We start from the raw sequence: 18208 nt of genomic DNA on the forward strand, positions 1-18208 counted from the left end.
TCCATATATAAAAGTTAACAGTTAATGTAAATAACAAAAAAAGACTCTTTTCTCCTCCCAAATATTAATGGATTGGCAAATGATACTTTGTGACTATCAAGGCTTCCTTGAAATAACCAGCTTAAAGGCATTCCTGCATTAAGTGATACTCTACTAAATCATTACAGAAAGTTAATAGTTTGTGCAACACTTTTCATCACAGCTATGAAATGTCCTCTCAAAAAATAAAGATGGTCATACCACAGTTTTAGGTCCATGAACAGTAACAGAAACCCATTAATTCCAGAACTAAGTTGATTATTATCTTTACATTGATTTGGATACTGCAGATTTGGTTTGTGGGCTAGGGACTGTAACAATTGCTCTTGGTTGCTACTTTAACTGTTCTCCTTGTTGTTTAAGTCAGTTAAAAAAAACTGGAAAAATACAAGAACATAAGATAAAGATTCACCCACTGTTTTTTAACTTTTATTAGGATGCCAAGGTAAGGGATCTTGTAACACTGATCTAATAGTACTGCTTGTCTTGTCAGTCCTATTTCCTCTGACCTATCTCATCATGGAGAAACAATGCATTGATGGTGCTCATTCTGCAGAATGGAAAATGATTTGGTGTGTTCAGGCTCCTGGACCTGTAGCTACAAGCTTACAGACATTTGGAGGTTATGGTGGTTTGGATCTTAAATGTCCCCCTAAATATGCTGAAGTCTTATTCCTCAGCTTATGGTGCTATCAGAACGTGGGAAACTTTAGGAAGTGTGGGTCTAGCTGAACAAGGTTGAGGTGTGCCTCTGAAGGGCATATCTGGACCATAGACTCTTTCCTCTCTCTCTCTCTTTTTTTGCTTCCTGGCCACCATTAGGCGAACAACATTTTTCTATCTTATGTTCCTGCCATGATGTTCTGCCTCACCAGAGGTCCAAAGTTATAGGACCAAGCAACTATAGACTGAAATCAAGAGTCAAAATAAATCTTTCCTTGTTTTAAGTTGATTATCTCACATTTTGTCATTGTGATGGACAGCAGACTTAAACAGAGACATAAGAAAATATAAAGTACAAATTTTAGTATTCTAATTTTGTAGATAATGCACACTTATATGGAACTGTTATGTTAAATCATTAGCTCTGTAGTTAGTAAAACTGCTAAGGAAATACAGAAATATGTCACAAAATGTTCAAAATGCAAGTAGAACTTTATATGCTTATAAAAATTACATTTAGCAAAGAATTGGAGAAAAACATCAATATTAAAAGAAGGGGCATTAATGGAACTTATACAAATTTAAGTTTAAATCAGTAGTGATTACATAACAAAAGGGAAAAATGTAGAATTGTGTATTCCAAGTCTCACACTAGCTAAACTTACACGAAACTGTAGCTAAAAGGAGTCTGAGCCTATGTACCAGAAAGAAGGAAGAGAAAATTAGCAGGAGGAGGAGGAGAAGGAGGAGGAGGAGGAGGAGGAGGAGGAGGAGGAGGAGGAGGAAGAGGAGGAGGAGGAGAAGGAGGAGGAGGAGGAGGAGAAGAAGGAAGAGGAGGAGGAGAAGAAGGAAAAGGTGGAGGAGGAGAAGGAGGAGGAGGAGGGGGAGAAGAAGAAAAAGGAAGAGGAGGAGGGGGAGGAGGGGGAGGAGGAGGTGGAGGAGGAGGAGGAGGAGGAGGAAGAGGAGGAGGAGGAGAAGGAGGAGGAGGAGAAGAAGGAAGAGGAGGAGGAGAAGAAGGAAAAGGTGGAGGAGGAGAAGGAGGAGGAGGGGGGGAGAAGAAGAAAAAGGAAGAGGAAGAGGAGGAGGAGGAGGAGGGGGAGGAGGGGGAGGAGGAGGTGGAGGAGGAGGAGAAGCAAAACACAGGAAAAGTCATTCTCTTGCCATTTTACTCTACCACAGGACAATGTTACTGCAGTTCTAATGCTTACAATTTATCTAAATTAAAAGAACATGCAAAACAATTCTACAATTGTTTTTATAACTTACTTTAAACAAGGTACATTATCACGAAGTCCATCAGATGAACTGCTGCTGGTAGACGGATGAGACTGTGGAGGAATGGGCTGAGGATTGGAACCTCCTACAGGCGTTGACAAAGGTGGTGGCTGCTCACTTTCTGGAGATTCCACATCATTTATTTCATATAACAACCGAACTTCAAGCATCTGTTGTAAAAGAAAGGCAGTTTACCTACTCTTAATAACTGATATTCATTTTATTACAATTTGTACAACCACACCTAAAATTGAATGGAAAGAATATTTTTAAAGGCAGAAGTTTAGCAGGATGTCCAAAGATAAAGGAAAAGATTTATGATTCAGTTTTTTTTAAATGTGTATATGTGGGGAGCACACACAAAAACACATATGTTATGATTTTAGAATTTATGACAACTCTGTTAATATCAAATTAGAGTACATCATATTAATAATAGCTTTCCTTAAATGAAACATACAATGCACTTAAGGATTTATGTATTCAGTTAAAAGATACACAAAGAAAATGGTATTTTTCACAGAGATGACAATGCAAACACTGAGGTGTTTTCACAGGTTCTTTACAAGCCTGCACAGAATCTTCTAAATCATTCACAACTTTAAAAATACTGGACATCTGACACTGAAAATAATTAATAAACTATTACCGGAATAACTTCTGTAATCACTTCCTGTTTGCTGAATCTATAAATAATGACATGAGCTGAAACTCCAGCTATGCACAGCATTCTACTTTCTGGGCACCAGGAGATGATCTGAATGGCATATGGATCTTCATCTACAATGTCTGTATTTGGTCTGTCATCTTTATTTCTTGACTTTTCAAATACTTTAGATGTTTTTAGTTTATATAATACTTGTAGAGTTACTAGAAAAAAGGTAATACACAGTCATTGTAACACAAAATAATCAAATATAACATTTAATTAATCATATTATGTAAGGAAAATAGCTTGTACTTGCCACCTCATACTTTTCATTTTTCACTCTACATTATAGTAGTCTATCATACATTTAGACACTGTACATATTTGCTCACTGAATGAAAAAAGGCATACTCATGGTATTCATTAAAAAAAATAAATCCAGCTGGGGTTGTGGCTTAGTGGTAGAGCACCTGCTTAGCACATGGAGGCAATGGGTTTGATCCTTAGCACCAAATAAAAATAAATAAATTAAAGGTATTGTGTCCACTTACAACTAAAAATAAACAAATTAAAGGTATTGTGTCCACTTACAACTAAATATATCAATCAATCAATTAATCTGCCATCATAGGGATTTAGTTAACCTGAGAAAAATGAGTGACAAAGATATTTTGGGAGAAATGTATAAACACAAAGAAAATAACACAGAACATATACTGATTCCTAAAATGATTTTTTATATAGCTATATATTTTCTATAGAGAAGGTACCAGTATTATCAGGCACTCATACATAATGAAATATAAGAAACTCTGCATTAACTGGATTCCCATGAATGTTTGCCATGTATATTTTGCAAACATTAATCATTAAAGGAATTTTTTTCTTTTTTTCTACTTTTCCACCATTAGATATATTTCACAAAGACAACACAGATTTTTTTATACTATAAATTTAGGATCAGCCATCAAACCTGCTTTAAAATTATCTGCTTATTTGGAATATATTACTATTTTTTCTATTTCTGATTTAGTAAGAGAAGGTTTGAAGATATTTTGAAGAAAAAAAAAACTATCAAGAATTATTCTTGATTTACTAATATGACTAAAATGTTTACTCTTAAAAATTCTAAATTCATATACTTGATAAGTCAGTAAGTTTAAGTTATAGCCTACAAATTTCAAATTAAATGTTGATTATGCAATTATTATAAAATAGTATGAACAAAAGCAATGATGGTATAACATAGCCAATAATAAACATTCAAAATACTTACTTGCAGAAGCATCCCAGAACTTAACTGACCCATCAGCATGCCTATGAAAAGCAAATGAGTCAAGAATGTGATGAAGAAAAACAAAAAGTTATATTTTTCTTCTTATTTATAAGTTTTTATTTTAATAATATAGGCACCAAAGTGAGTAAAAGGTAAAAAATCAGGGTAAATTTGTAGATTCTGGATTAAGAATTTATTTTTTTATTATGTTATAACATAAAGTAAAGCTCTACCTGCCCAATAAATTAAAATTCATGTAGTCTTAATTATATTTAGATATTATTGATTTACCTGGTGAAAACAGATTTTTACTTACCCTGTAATAATTATTTCTGGGTAACTCTGAGCACCCAAGCCCCAATTACCTCCATTGATGGGCCATTCCTACAAACAAAGATCACTGTGTAAAGTAACTTGCAAGTAGACTGCATATCTTCATATATGTGTGTTTGCATACATATATACTATGTATTATGTTATATATATCTTCTTATACAATGCATATATGAAAACACTAAACATATTTTGCTTCCAAAAATGATCTTCTACAGAAAGGATACCAATGTTACCAAATACTGCAAGGTGATTAATTTAAAAATATAAAATGAACATTAAATAATGAAACTCATGTTAAATACCTTTTTGCTGTAACCTTGACGTTTCTGTCTAGCTCCAACAGAATAAAGTGCAGGAATAAGGTCCACAGGACAATCAGCAAAATATTCACAACATGTAACAGGAGACTCATGTATACTCAAAGGGTAGGGATTTTCAAATATAGGATATCTTTAACAACAGGAAAAAGAAAAAATATATTAATTTAATAAATTTTAATGTATGATTAACACAACAATGAGAATTTTTAAAAATATACACTTTAGTAGAGATTCAGTTGATTTTTATTCATTCAAATATGTAAAAGTTGAGGTTTTGTATAGTTAGAAGATGCTAAAAAATAACCATAAAGAAAGGTTACAGTTGCAGCTATTTGTAATTACCATTTGTAATATACTATATTAGGTGCTATGTATACATATGTCTCATTTCCTTCTTGTACAAACTTAGGATATAGACATTTTTCTGAAGAACAAAACCTGAGACACAGTAATGTGTCAAAGGCATGCCAATTAGTATTTGAAGCAGAATTTAAATTGCACCTTTAATCATTAAGCAATATGGCTTTCATAACAGATATCTCATCCTTACATCAGCAAAGCCAATATAAATTTTCAATTCTTAATCTCTCCATCAGTGTGATCCTTAGTCCAAAATTAAATCCAGAATGTTATCTTGTTTCAGTGACAAACTAAAACATAATTCCATCTTAAATGCTTTCTATATATGAAATTATTTTACCAAAGAAGCAAAAAAAATGCTTTTAAAAATCATGAAAGTAAAAACATACACAGACATTCCTTAGATTGAGTTACTTAAAAACATATGGAAAAAACAGAAGTTGGATAAAATATCTAAAATGTAAAAAATGATTTGTAAATACTAGGCTACTAGTCAGCCTATCCTTGACAATAAGTTTTTAAAACAGGAATTTTCAGAAAATTCCTTTATAGACTACAAAATGAACCCTCCCCCAACAAGAAGACAAAACACAAACAAAAATGTGCAGTCAAGCAACTTTCATCTCTTTACAACACAGGTCTTTCTTTAGCTCAAGACTCTTCTATACATTTAGTTGGTACTTTTGCTAAATAAGATGTCTCATCACAGGTTACTTGCATAATATTTTCTTTGACTTTACTATATTCCATTAGAGATCACCTGTACAAAGTCTCAATTATTTTAAAAAGTTACCTAAGAAGGGAAAATAAAAGAAAATCATATTGATATGAAACAGCAGTTGTAAGCAGTGGGGACCATAAGGTTAAGGGAATAATTCAATAAATTGGGTTCACCGTGTTTACCCTGACACACTTCCTTTTTTTTTTTTAATAAAAATAATTTGCCTGCAGCCCTGTCTGGCTTAATTCAATAGGATATGTTACATTCCTCAGTAAAAAACCTGTTTTCTGCAGGAGGAACTCAGGCCCCAAAATACTGATCAAAAGAACACAAGTTGCCCTGAAGTGGGAGACTTTTGTGATTCACAGTCCAAATGCCAGAACTCTGGGAGAAAAGGATAATTCAATTCCCCTTAACCATAATATCCGATTAGAACTGATCAGCATGGGCCAAAGTGAGCTCCAGTTATCCTGCAGAAATGACATCTTGCTACCAGTCAAAAGTCAAGAGGTGAACCTGGGTATGACTTTCTGGAAATTTCCTTGGAACCCCCAATAAATCCAGAGGACAGGAGGGCATGCCATCCTCCTCTCTGAGAGGACCCACTCACTCCACTTTCTCCTTTTCCTATCTTTTTCATAAACTCATGCCTCCTATTCTGAGTGACACATATGAAAAAATTGCCTTGGCTATTCAGCTGAGCCACAGGTCCATGTTTTATAACAACATTAAAAGAAGTTATTCTAGGAATGTCATGTGGAAAAAAAAATGTTTTCAAATGGTCTTATTATTTCAAAAAAGAAAAAAGTACTTTATGATTGTTACCTTACTATTTATTATAAGTAGCAGGAAATAAGCTTAAGTAAAATTAGAACTTCCTACAAAATCAGATAAATAATACTGTTCATCTATTTCAGGGCTTCCCAATCTCGATACTATTCACATTTTAAACTAGGTAATTCTTTATTGTGGGAAACTATCCTGTGTATTGTGGATGTTCTGCAGCATCCCTGTCTTCTACCCACCATATACCAGTAGCACCTCACCTTCTAATAATAGTGCCTCCACAGACATTGCTAAATATTTCCTGGGGAGCAAATTCACCCTCGATAGAGAAACACTGAAACATTCAATGAGTAAACTCAATAAAAACCATGCTTAATGATACTTTCTTTAGAGGCAGTAGTAAATAATACAATGTGCTTCCAAAATAAACAAATCAAACAGATGATTTTCTTAAATCTCCTGTTTATGACCATCTAAGATGAAAAAATAGAACACAGCAAATGCCAGAATAAGTCAAAAAGAAACTGTGATGGGGGACTTAAAGATCAGATATGATATATCTAGTAAGGAGAGGACAGAAATATATTTAAAAAGAAAAGGCGGCTGATTTTGAAAGTTCAGTGGAACAGGAGGAGCAGTCCATTACAGGGAGTTACATAAGAGAAGATGTGAAGTATGATATATATCTAACACAGAGCTCAGTTTTCCCAAGAAATAAAGCAACTGTGTTGAGGATAGTAAGAGAACAGGCTGGAAAGGATCTGACAATGGTATGTCCCACAATTGCAACAGAGAGAAACAGAGATAGGGAGACTAAAAGAGATTATTTATCTATATATAAATTGTGATGGAATCAATTTTGGGCAAGTTAATTTTGTGTTACTTCAGGTTGAAGAAGTGAAACATATGAAATGTAAGAAATCCAATAAACTTTGAATTAAGAAATGAAAATTCTATGAGATTAAATATAATAGAGAAATTTGGCAGGGCAATTAGAAAGGTGAGTCTGGACTTTTATACAGATCAACGTTATAGAGAGAAATGTAGAGTTTTTGAAGAAATAAAATAGCTAATCCTACGATAAAAGCAACCTTTTGTTGACCACATACTGATGGAAATGCTCACACAATTGTCTTACCCGTTTTGTGCAAGGTCTATAAGTACTAAATCCTTTTCTAGAAGAACAACAACAGCATACGGTTCTTGAAAATCTGGAATAGGAAAACAATGCATGAACAAAAGTTTTAAATATACAAGAGGACAGCAAATTAGATAATAAGCATTTACTTATTTTTTGTGTTTTATATTGTTTCTTACTTTTTAATATTCTGATTATATGATATTGCATGTAATTTAAAGCTTATATTTTATATTTTAGATGAGATAAATCTATTTAATAATCCATTCAAAATTCTTTCACTTTTGTGAGCTGAGAGTATAGACCAATGGTAATTCCCTTGTCTAGCATGTGCCAGGCACTGGGCTCAATCCCAACACCACCAAAGACACTTGAAAATTCTTTCACCCTTTTAAAATGAATAAAACAAGAAGCTCACAGAAACTTCCAGGGATGGACAATAAAACCAAAATTTAAATATGAATACCCACAAGAACAATTCTATTTATCTCCTATTGGTTCTACTTCTCTGCAGAACTCTGACTAATCCAACACACTAATATTCTACAGAATTTTAAAATGTTTCTTAATATGGATAGTGTAACTTTCAAAGGCCCTTACTAATGTATAATACTGAGCTGATAAGGTTTGTTAAAACAAACTGCTGAAATAAAATTTGCAAGGTAATGAAGGCAGCATCTGTTTCTCAGAAAAAAATTAAGCAAAATAGGATAAGGAAACTACTTAACAACACAGAAGTCTTTGTTTTCAGTATTAATATTCATGGGTAATGAGTTTTAATGATGCAAAGTTTACCATTTGGGTATGGTGTTTCACAGAGTGTCAGGAAGTCAACAATTGGATAGTCCATCTCCAGCACAGCAGTACTTTTCCCATGCATTACTGTTAAGCAAGGTCTTCTTCCTACAGTATCATATGACAAACCTCCTGATAAAATAATAAAAGGCTCCCTGGAAATAAAATAATAGTTAGAATTACAAATAGCATGGTGGGGACTATTTTATTGCTGCATCATAAATTTTATTTAGTGAAATATAAAAATCTCAAATTCTACAACTTTTATTTGTCATAAAACTGAATAGTCATGTGGTGGTTTTAATTAGACTAGGTTTAAGGCCCAGGTAAATTTCTGAAAATTAAACTACAATAAAAATTGAACACTGACCACATTTGACTCTTCTAACCTCCCCTGGGTGACTAAAATATATATATATATATATATATATATATATATATATATATATATTTTTTTAAATCCCCTATACAAAACTGTCATAAAATTTCCTCTGGGTTTCAGGCAAATCTTTTGAGTATAATACTTTTATTTCTAGCCCTAACAAAGTCTACTTAACAAGAGAATCTTACTGCCTTGACAACAAATCTACTTTTCAAAGATGTATCAAATCACTAGTTACAAAACACCCCTGAGAACTGAGAAGAGTCACTCAATTTCCTGTAGGTCTTAATTTTCTTCTGGAACCTTGGCAGATATACTTTCAAATCTTAGCTTCCATTACTCATCCTATCAGTTGCCAGTTTGCTATGTCTAATTAGCCTTACAAATCTATAATTTTCCTTTTCTGTCTCTCTGCTAGTAATTACTAAAACTAAATGACTTTTTTTGGGGGTTGGGGGGTGTTACCAGGGATTGAACCAGGGACACTTAACCACTGAGCCACATTTCCGGGTCTTTTTATTTTTGAGATGAGGTCTCTCTAAGTTGCTTAGGTCCTTGTTAAACTGCTAAGGTTGGCTTTGAATTTGCAATCCTCCTGCCTCAGCCTCCTAAATCTTTGGGATTATAGGTGTGCACCATGGCATCCAGCCTATGGATGATTTTCTTAAATCTCCTGTTTATGACTTCTTAAATTGCTCATGCTTACACTAAGGCCAGTAAGTTAATCTTCCTCCTAGCCTATTTTTCATATTATCCTTTTCTTTCCCATTCACTGAATTTTTAAAGTCCTTACATTAAAAAAAAAAAAAAAAAAACAGTGTATAATAATGGTGGGCCAAGACTGTAGCTCAGGGTAGAGTGCTTGTCTCGCACATGTGAGGCACTGGGTTCAATCCTCACCACCATATGAAAAAAAAGATATTAAAACCGGAAAAAAAAAAAAAAAAACAGTGTATAATAATGTTAAGGTGCTGAAACTAGAAACCATCTTAATTTAAATCTCATCTCTAGCTACTTTCTATGTGAACTTGGACAGCTTGTTAAGTTCTTTGCATCTAGTGTCCACACGTATAAAATGGAGACAGAGATAAGTAACTTCAGGTGATTCTTAAACTGAACAGTGCTTCAGTCATCCACTGTGAAAATTTTCCTTCATGGTGTGTAGGTGAAAAAAATAAAAAATTTTAAATCATGTTTATTTTTATCTAAAATAAGAATAAACTTCAGTAAAATCAATTCACAGTTATACAGATGTGTATTTTATAAGCAAATATAAATTTTAAGATGAAGAACTGAAATGATTATTATAGTTAGCAATTTAATCTTTTTAAAAATATAAAACATAATTTTTGTGATATCACAGTTTTTTAAGCAACACTGTCATTCTACACTGTCATCCTACATTCCATCCTAGCTTTTTTCTTTTTTTATTAGCTACACTGACCGTACAATGATCTTGACAATTCATACATCTGGCTTTATTTCTTCCACAATATTTATCACTAAGAACTAATTTATCTATTTAGCTTAGTGTTTTTCTCATCAAAATGTGTCCTCCACGAGGCAGGGGTTTTTATGTGTTTTGTTCATTACTGTATCCAAAACAGTGCCTGCTACATACTAGGTACTAATTAGATTATTTTCTCAAACGAATGAACAGAAATGTGTGTTGCACTAATCATTCTTTAGTGTATTATCATTTAGATTTTTCAACCCTAAATTAATTTTGGTATTCTTATTTTGTCAGCTAAATTGAAGTAACATTACATTTCATTCTCAATAAAACCAAATCTATATATTTAGTGTTTCAACCTCTCAGCATACTGCGATTATAAAGACTATGATTAGGAATCTATATTTAATTTCATTCCACTTTTTTTCACATATAATGAACAAAAAGAATATAGTTTTTCTATACCTTCAAATAGCAATATACAACAACATAAAAATACCATGAAAAAGGTGAGGAGTTCAACAGGGAACTAATGTTTGTTAAACTTTTACAGATTGGGATGCCTGGGTCAGGTATTTTATGTGAAATATAAAAACACAATTATCCATTTTAAAAATTTTATTTCACCAATGAAAAGTAAACCAGTATTATTATTACCAGAACTATGAACATAGGGATATCAACTGAATTATATAAAATGTCCAAAAAGCACTCATGGAGATCAAACTGGGTTAAGTGACCACTTTATACATTCTTAAATAGTGCTATGGCAATTAGTTAGGTTTATCCTCAGAAGGTGAATTATTTTTTTTCCCTATGGTTCTGCAAGCTGCCTATATATTTTTTTCTAAATGTAGATGAATAAAAGATATAGACTAAGGATGTCAACTGACGTGTTACCAAGGTAATTTTCTTTTGAATAAATTTGCCAAACCCAGCAATAAATACCCTGTTTTTACTATTTTTAAACTTTTGCTAAGTGCTGTTTCTTTAAAATTGTATGTCTGATTGAAGAAATAGCTACCCAACATACAAAACCCATACATCATTTTTTTTTCATTATAATGACCCAAACTTGAAGAGTAAACTTGGAGAATATTTGATGTTCTTTTTTAAAATAAAAAGGAAAGCCTTTTTAAAAAAAAATTTGTTGTTTTTAGATATACATGACAGTAGGATGTATTTAAAAGGTAAGCCTTTTGAGGTTATAAGAAGGTATAGATGTAATGTAATTTTTATTCTATTACTTTAGATGTAGAATCCTTTTTCATAATATTGGATGTTAACTAAGACTCTTATTTTGGAAGACATCTAGGTTGGAAAGATGTCACTTTGAAAGTTTTGTAATTCCAGCTGTTTTTTAAAGAGGCTAGGCATTTCATGGAATATAAATGCTTTTAGCTTCTGGTTAACCTTAGTCTGGCCTTGAGAATCATTTTGGTTGAAGCTGGGTTTCTCTATGAGTGTTCCTTGCCTAAAGAAACCATCTCTATCCAAAAAATCATTCATAAGTAATACACCTAATCCAATTCCATAATAGTGTTTATGCATTCACTCAATATTTCTTGAGTGCCTGTGTTCCTAGGAATAAACAAGTGCTCTCATGTCTAGTCCAGGCAGACATCAGCATACTGTGATAAGTATTTCAAAGAAAATAAAACAAGGACAGTGGTAGGCTGAATGCAAGGGTAGAGCCAGAGAAATTAGAGTAAAACCATGAGATCAGAAGAGGCCCTTTAAGTGATGACTGGTGAGCTAGTGACAAATGAACAGAAGGCAGCCAAAGAGCTTGGGTTGGGAGGTAGAAGAAGGTACAAAGCAAAAAGAGCGGCTGCTGCAAAGACCCCAAGTCAGGAATAAGCAGGGTGTATCTGAGGTACTAAAAGACTAGTGTGACTGCAGCAGTGAGCAAGGCACACATGGGTAATGAATGATGGACTCCAGATCTTATAAATACATTCCATTTACTCTATCAATTAGGATCTCCAGAGTTGATCTCCTCCTTCCCATCTCCACAATGACCTTAGTTCTGGCCTTTATATAGCATTTGGATAAAATGTTCAATTAGCATTTTCCTTGTTTTATATTCGATTAATCCCTATTCCTCCTTAAAAATCAGTTTAATCAATATTTCCTCACAAAAGCCTAACCTAATCAACCCACACTGAGGAGGGAGTCCACTCCTCCATGTTTCTAAGCACCTTCCACCAAACTCTTCTCTGTATTTACCCAATGAATTGCCATTGTTTTATCTACTTTCCTTTTGTAGATTTTACCTTTGTAGCTCTGGCTAGGTGGCCAAAATAGTAGAATGTTTGTCACACACACATCTGAAATACCACTAATCCTATAGCTGAGCTGGTCATAGCACCATTAGACTTAGTGAACTAGAAATACTTCAACCTGGGGCCCAGAATCTCAGGTGATTCCAACATAGTGCTAGATTTGAGAAATACTGTCCAAGGTAGTTTTTATACTCTGTATAATCACTATCCCTACATGTATTATTCACTATCTCTATGTATATTAAAAGTTATAGATTAAGCTCTAAGTTGTTAATATCATATGCCACTGTCTACATCACTCATTGTTTACATTACTACTCTTCCAAATCTTCAACAATTTCTTTCAGACGGAAAGATACAATTCTCTTTCAGAGAAATATTTATATGTTGAATGAGTGCAATTTTATGAACCTTAGCTCTTGTAAGCTAACTGGTAACTGATACCTAAACTTTACCACTCTAATCCCAGCGCTTATCACAATACCCAAAGACACACATATTTATTAAATGAGTAACCACTTCATTTTTTAAAGTTCTATATCAAATTTTTAAGAGTCTCATTACTTCAAATTTCTAATGAAAATTATCAACATTTAATTTGAATGTTCTAATGGAGATCCATGCCCTTGTATTCAGTATTAAATTGTCTATTTTTTCACAAAAACTAAAAATTTAGATTAAGCTAATCATATGTAGTAGACTCATGTACAGACATGATGCTATGGTTTAGATAAGTGACTCCAAAGAGTGTTGAAAGGCTTGGTTCCCAGGCTGTGGCATTATAGGGAGGTGGTAGAGTTTTTAAGAGGTGGGGCCTACTGGGAAGAAGTGAGGCCACAGGGGGCTTGCCTTTAAAGGGAATATTTGAACTTGGTATCTCTCTCTCTCTCTCTCTCTCTCTCTCTCTGCTTCCAGGCTGCCATTGGGTGAGCAGTTTCCTCTGCCATACACTTCCACCATGATGTGCTATTTTACCACAGGCCAAACATGCCAATTGACCAGACTGAAACCTCCAAAAACATGAGCCAATAACTCAGGTATTATGTTACAGTGATGGAAAACTGACTAACACACATGGTCTAAATAAAAACCAAACTTGTGAAGCATACTAAAAAATATTAATACATTCTTTTTACTAGGCTTTTTGAGTTATCAAATCAAAATGCAATAATAAAAAAAAAAACAGACTTAAAAAAACACTGATTCTAAGAGCCAAGAAGAATAAAATAAAATTTAAAACATCAGGAGATGAATTAAAAATACTCTCCTAATCATGTAATGTTATACTTTTGAACATGACTTCGCAAACTCTATAGTCAAGAACTACTTAAAATTTTCAGTTCATCACAAATCAATGCCTTTGTAAAACAAATAAATACAAACACACACACACACACACAAACTGAATGTGCACGTAAATGTTGCAATAATTTTACACAACATGCAAGTTTCTACACTTTCAATATTGATTTCTATATGTATTTTATCTCAGACCAGTTAGAAGACAGGAGCTGTTCACAGGCCACACTTCGAACACCACTAGTCTAGGACACAAAAACTAAGCTTTCTAATAATCTAATATGACCTGACTTAACCATCCCTATGAAGTGGTATGGGTGATGAAAATGTTACTGAGGATCTTACTGCAAGGCCCCATAGTCCCTTCATGCTCTGTGGAGTTCACTCTGAAACTATATATCTTTTTAATATACCTTTTTAGCTGGGAACACCTGGGTCGGTAGGCTGATCCCAAGGACAATTCTTTGACAAAAATAGAGTACTGCTTAGTTATGACAAGTATTCTTCAAGGTCTGTTTTGAGCTGAAAGGGGGCAATAACAGGTTAGCAGAAGAAACCATTATGAAAATGGAGTGTGGCATGGAGAATACAACTGTGTTCAAATCCCAACTCTATTACTTTGTGTCTTGTCCCCCCCCCCCAATACTGGGGAGTGAATCGGGGCGCTCAACCACTGAGCCACATCCCCAAACCCTTTTTTTAAAATTTTATTTAGAGACAGAGTCTCAATGACTTACTTAGGGCCTCACTAAGATTCTGAGGCTGGCTTTGAACTTGCAATCTTCCTGCCTCAGTCTCCCGAGCAGCTGGGATTACAGGTGTGCACCACCAGGCCTAGCTGAACAACTTGTTTTAATGGTCAGTCCATCAGCTTTCTCTTAACTGATAAGCACTTCAAAGACTGTGAAGATTAAATGCTATATTTATTAGAGTGCTCAGTACAAAATACATTTTCAAAAAAGTACCTAATATTGTACTTGTTTGATGATGATATTTCAGTATCTTTCTAGTTCAGCTCTGCACCTCTATCAATTTTAGGAAGTTCATGTAGAATACTGTAGCTATATTTTCAAAGCATGTTTCCTAGTTATCAATCCTAATATTTTTTCACTAACACAGATAAAAGAATTTTGGTTTTGGGGAAAAAAAATAAAGGAACCTGATATGTTTAGGCAAGTTCCTATTCATTTAAAGACTAATTTTAAAGTAATATTAAAATAACTTTGATAGAATGGATTAACATATATAGCATTTGAATAAAATGTTAAAATTTTAATATAATCTTATATTAAATGTTTTGTCAATATAATTTCTATTGTGCTAAATTAAATTGTTAATAGCAATGGGCCCTAATTCATATCCTTTTAGGAATAAAAATATTGGAATCTCAATATATTTAATTTTGCATAGCCTCTTATTGCTCTGCAGTATGCTACAGCAATGCTTAAAAGGTCCATGAGATCTCTACAGATTGCCAGGATATTTCCCAGAAGTCTGTGAGGTCAAAACATTTTCATTACAAGAGTAAGACATTTCTTGACCTGTAATTATGGCCAAAAGTAATAGAAGGTAGATAAAAAATACTGGCATGTCAACAAGAATCAAAGCAGAGGTACCTAACTAAACTAGGCATTGTATTCTGCACTGCCACAGATTAAAGAGGCTCCCCTTAATAAACACTTTAAAATGCCACTGATTAGTGTGACTACACTTTTGTATATGCAGTTAAACATATTTAGAGAATGGCACTTGTGCAATGATTTGGCTGAATCCAATGAACTAACTACTATTATTTTTCCTTGAAAAAAAATGATTTGTTAGACAGTCATTATTTAGGCGTGGGTAACTGACATTTTCTCAAAAATGAATAAGTTGAGTCTGTCATTAAAAAATAAACCCCCAAACTGACATTTGTTTCTAGTGATAAAATCTAGGCTTTCAAATAAAAATAAGAATTGTGGAAAAGTTATTGAGTGTGTCAGCCTCCCAATACTTTTAAAAACTTTTAATAACACTGGTTGCATTATTAGCAACTTGAATTAATATTCACATCATATAATACAATGTATCCTTTGGAGATACTAATTCAGTGAGTCATTCATATCTTCTAATTCATAGGAATACAACATTAATTAATATCAGTCCATTACTTTGGGTTCTTTTTGTATCAATAGTTTAATTGTTTTAACAATTAGGTACTGTTTAGGAAACATAAAAGTAAAAGCTCTAATGTAGTCTTTGTCATATAAAATTATTTTCTGATTAAATGGACTATATATATGGTCTTCACAGTGTTACAAATATAATTTCGGAGCTCATTTATAAGAATACAGTTTCCAAAATCATTTAGTGTAGACACTGTTTTATATGGATTTGATCTCTGCCTCTAGGAAGACACAATCTAAATCATATAAACTTATATTAACATATACCATAGTCAGGTAAAAGTAAAGGACAATTAGTGAGTATTTACTAAGTTATTCAGTCTATGTACAGACCAAAAGGGAACACTTTTTTGGAGAAAGATGGAAAATATGTGAATAAGATGAATAATGAAGGGAAAACTGTTCTTTGAACAATAGAGTTAACAATATGCCAGAGAATCAATACAGATCATGAAGGCACAGCTCTAAAAGAAAAGATTATAGGAAAGCTCAGAGTGAAATTCAGTACTAGGAAAAGTAGGATGAATAAACAGAGGTAAAATAAGCAAAAGACATTTGAAGAACTTAAGAAAAAAATGACAATTTTGAAAATAAAAATTATGCTTAAGTAAAGCTGTCTCTTTTGATAAATTTACAAATTGGACAACTGTAGAAGGGGTTAATTCTATTTTAGGATTTCAGAAATAAAAGAATTATTACCAAGTGACTATTAACCACTATTCTATTATGTTAAATTAATTAGTGGTTTCTAGACACAGAGGCATAAACAAATGTGTGGGTAATATACGAAAACATAAATGCTGAGCTGAGTGTTTGCCTGCAAAAAGTAAATTTGTAAAGTTCCTATGAAGCACTGCTGCTTTGCATGCAGATACAAATTGAACTTGAACCTGTATTTTCACACCATGCTGACTTTCCAGGAAGAGCAGTCATTTTGGAGTACACAATGTAGTTGTAGTATTTAAGATATCCAAATAGACTTGTATATGGTTAGATTTATTTAAATACATAAGAGCAGTTTTAATTTAATAGTTGTTTTAGTCAGCTTTTCCACTATTGTGACTGAAAGACTCAACAAGAGCAATTTTAGGGGAGGAAAAGTTTATTTGCATGCTCACAGTTTCAGAGGTCTCAGGCCATGGACAGCCAGCTCCATTCTTTGGAGCTGAAGTGAGGCTGAACAACATGGTGGAATAGTGTGGTGGAGAGAAGTGGCTCACAAGATGATCAGGAAGCAGAGACTTCACTCCCCAAATACAAATACACACCCCAAAGCCACACCTGCAATATCCCACCTCCTCCAGCCACACCCTGCCTGCCTTCAGTTACATTCAATTAATCCTCTCAGGTGATTAATTCACTGATGGGGTGGAGGCTCTCATAACCATATCATTTCTTCTCTGAACCTTCTTGCATTGTCTTACACATGAGCTTTTGTGGGACACCTCACATTTAAACCATAACAATAGTAAAGATAAAATTCCTTTATCCTTAAAAAGGCAATATAGGAAACACCTTAAAAAATACAGGCGGGATCTTAGCACGTGAAATTGTTAGAAGTAAAAAAATCTAATATTTGAGATTAAACCCCTGTCTCTCACCATGCACAAAACTTAAAGTGGATCAAGGACCTAGGAATTAAACTAGAGACCCTGGGTCTAATAGAAGAAAATGTAGGCCCAAATCCCCATCATATCACATTAGGCCCCCACTTCCTTAGTAAGACTCCTATAGTGCAAGAATTAAAATCAAAAATTAATAAATGGGATGGATTCAAACTAAAAAGCTTCTTCTCAGCAAAAGAAATAATCAGTGAGGTGAATAGAGAGCCTAAAGCTTGGGAGCAAAATTTTACCACATGCACATCAGATACAGCACTAATCTCCAGGATATAAAGAACTCAAAAAGCTAAACACCAATAAAACAAATAACCCAATCAACAAGGGACCAAGGAACTGAACAGATACTTCTCAGAAGGTGACATACTGTCAGTCAACAAATATATTAAAAAAATGTTCAACATCTCTGGCAATCAGAGAAATGCAAATCAAAACTACTCTAAGATTTCATCTCCAGTCAGAATGGCAGGTATTATGAAGACAAACAACAAAGGTGTTAGCTAGGATGTGGGGAAAAAGGCACGCTCACACATTGCTGGTGGCACTGCAAAATGATACAGCCAATATAGAAAGCAGTATGGAGATTCCTTGGAAAATTGGGAATGGAACTACCATTTGATCCTGCTATCACACTCCTTGGTCTATAA

General features: G+C 33.6%; 1 protein-coding gene across 4 annotated transcripts in view; it reads right to left on the bottom strand.

Moving 5' to 3' along the window:
• Stxbp5 (syntaxin binding protein 5) overlaps positions 1 to 18208 on the bottom strand; it is a 172013-nt gene that overhangs the window by 68124 nt on the left and 85681 nt on the right. For all 4 annotated transcript variants that reach the window (XM_071612926.1, XM_027939502.2, XM_027939501.2 and 1 more), the window contains exons 10-16: positions 8359 to 8513; positions 7564 to 7636; positions 4541 to 4688; positions 4219 to 4286; positions 3903 to 3943; positions 2627 to 2847; positions 1969 to 2147 (exon numbers count right to left, since the gene is read on the bottom strand). In XM_071612926.1, the coding sequence (XP_071469027.1) occupies positions 1969 to 2147; positions 2627 to 2847; positions 3903 to 3943; positions 4219 to 4286; positions 4541 to 4688; positions 7564 to 7636; positions 8359 to 8513 (885 nt within the window). The remainder of the gene's footprint in view (positions 1 to 1968; positions 2148 to 2626; positions 2848 to 3902; positions 3944 to 4218; positions 4287 to 4540; positions 4689 to 7563; positions 7637 to 8358; positions 8514 to 18208) is intronic.

Source organism: Marmota flaviventris, chromosome 6 (genome assembly GCF_047511675.1).
Source record: "Marmota flaviventris isolate mMarFla1 chromosome 6, mMarFla1.hap1, whole genome shotgun sequence".
Classification (NCBI taxonomy): Eukaryota; Metazoa; Chordata; class Mammalia; order Rodentia; family Sciuridae; genus Marmota; species Marmota flaviventris.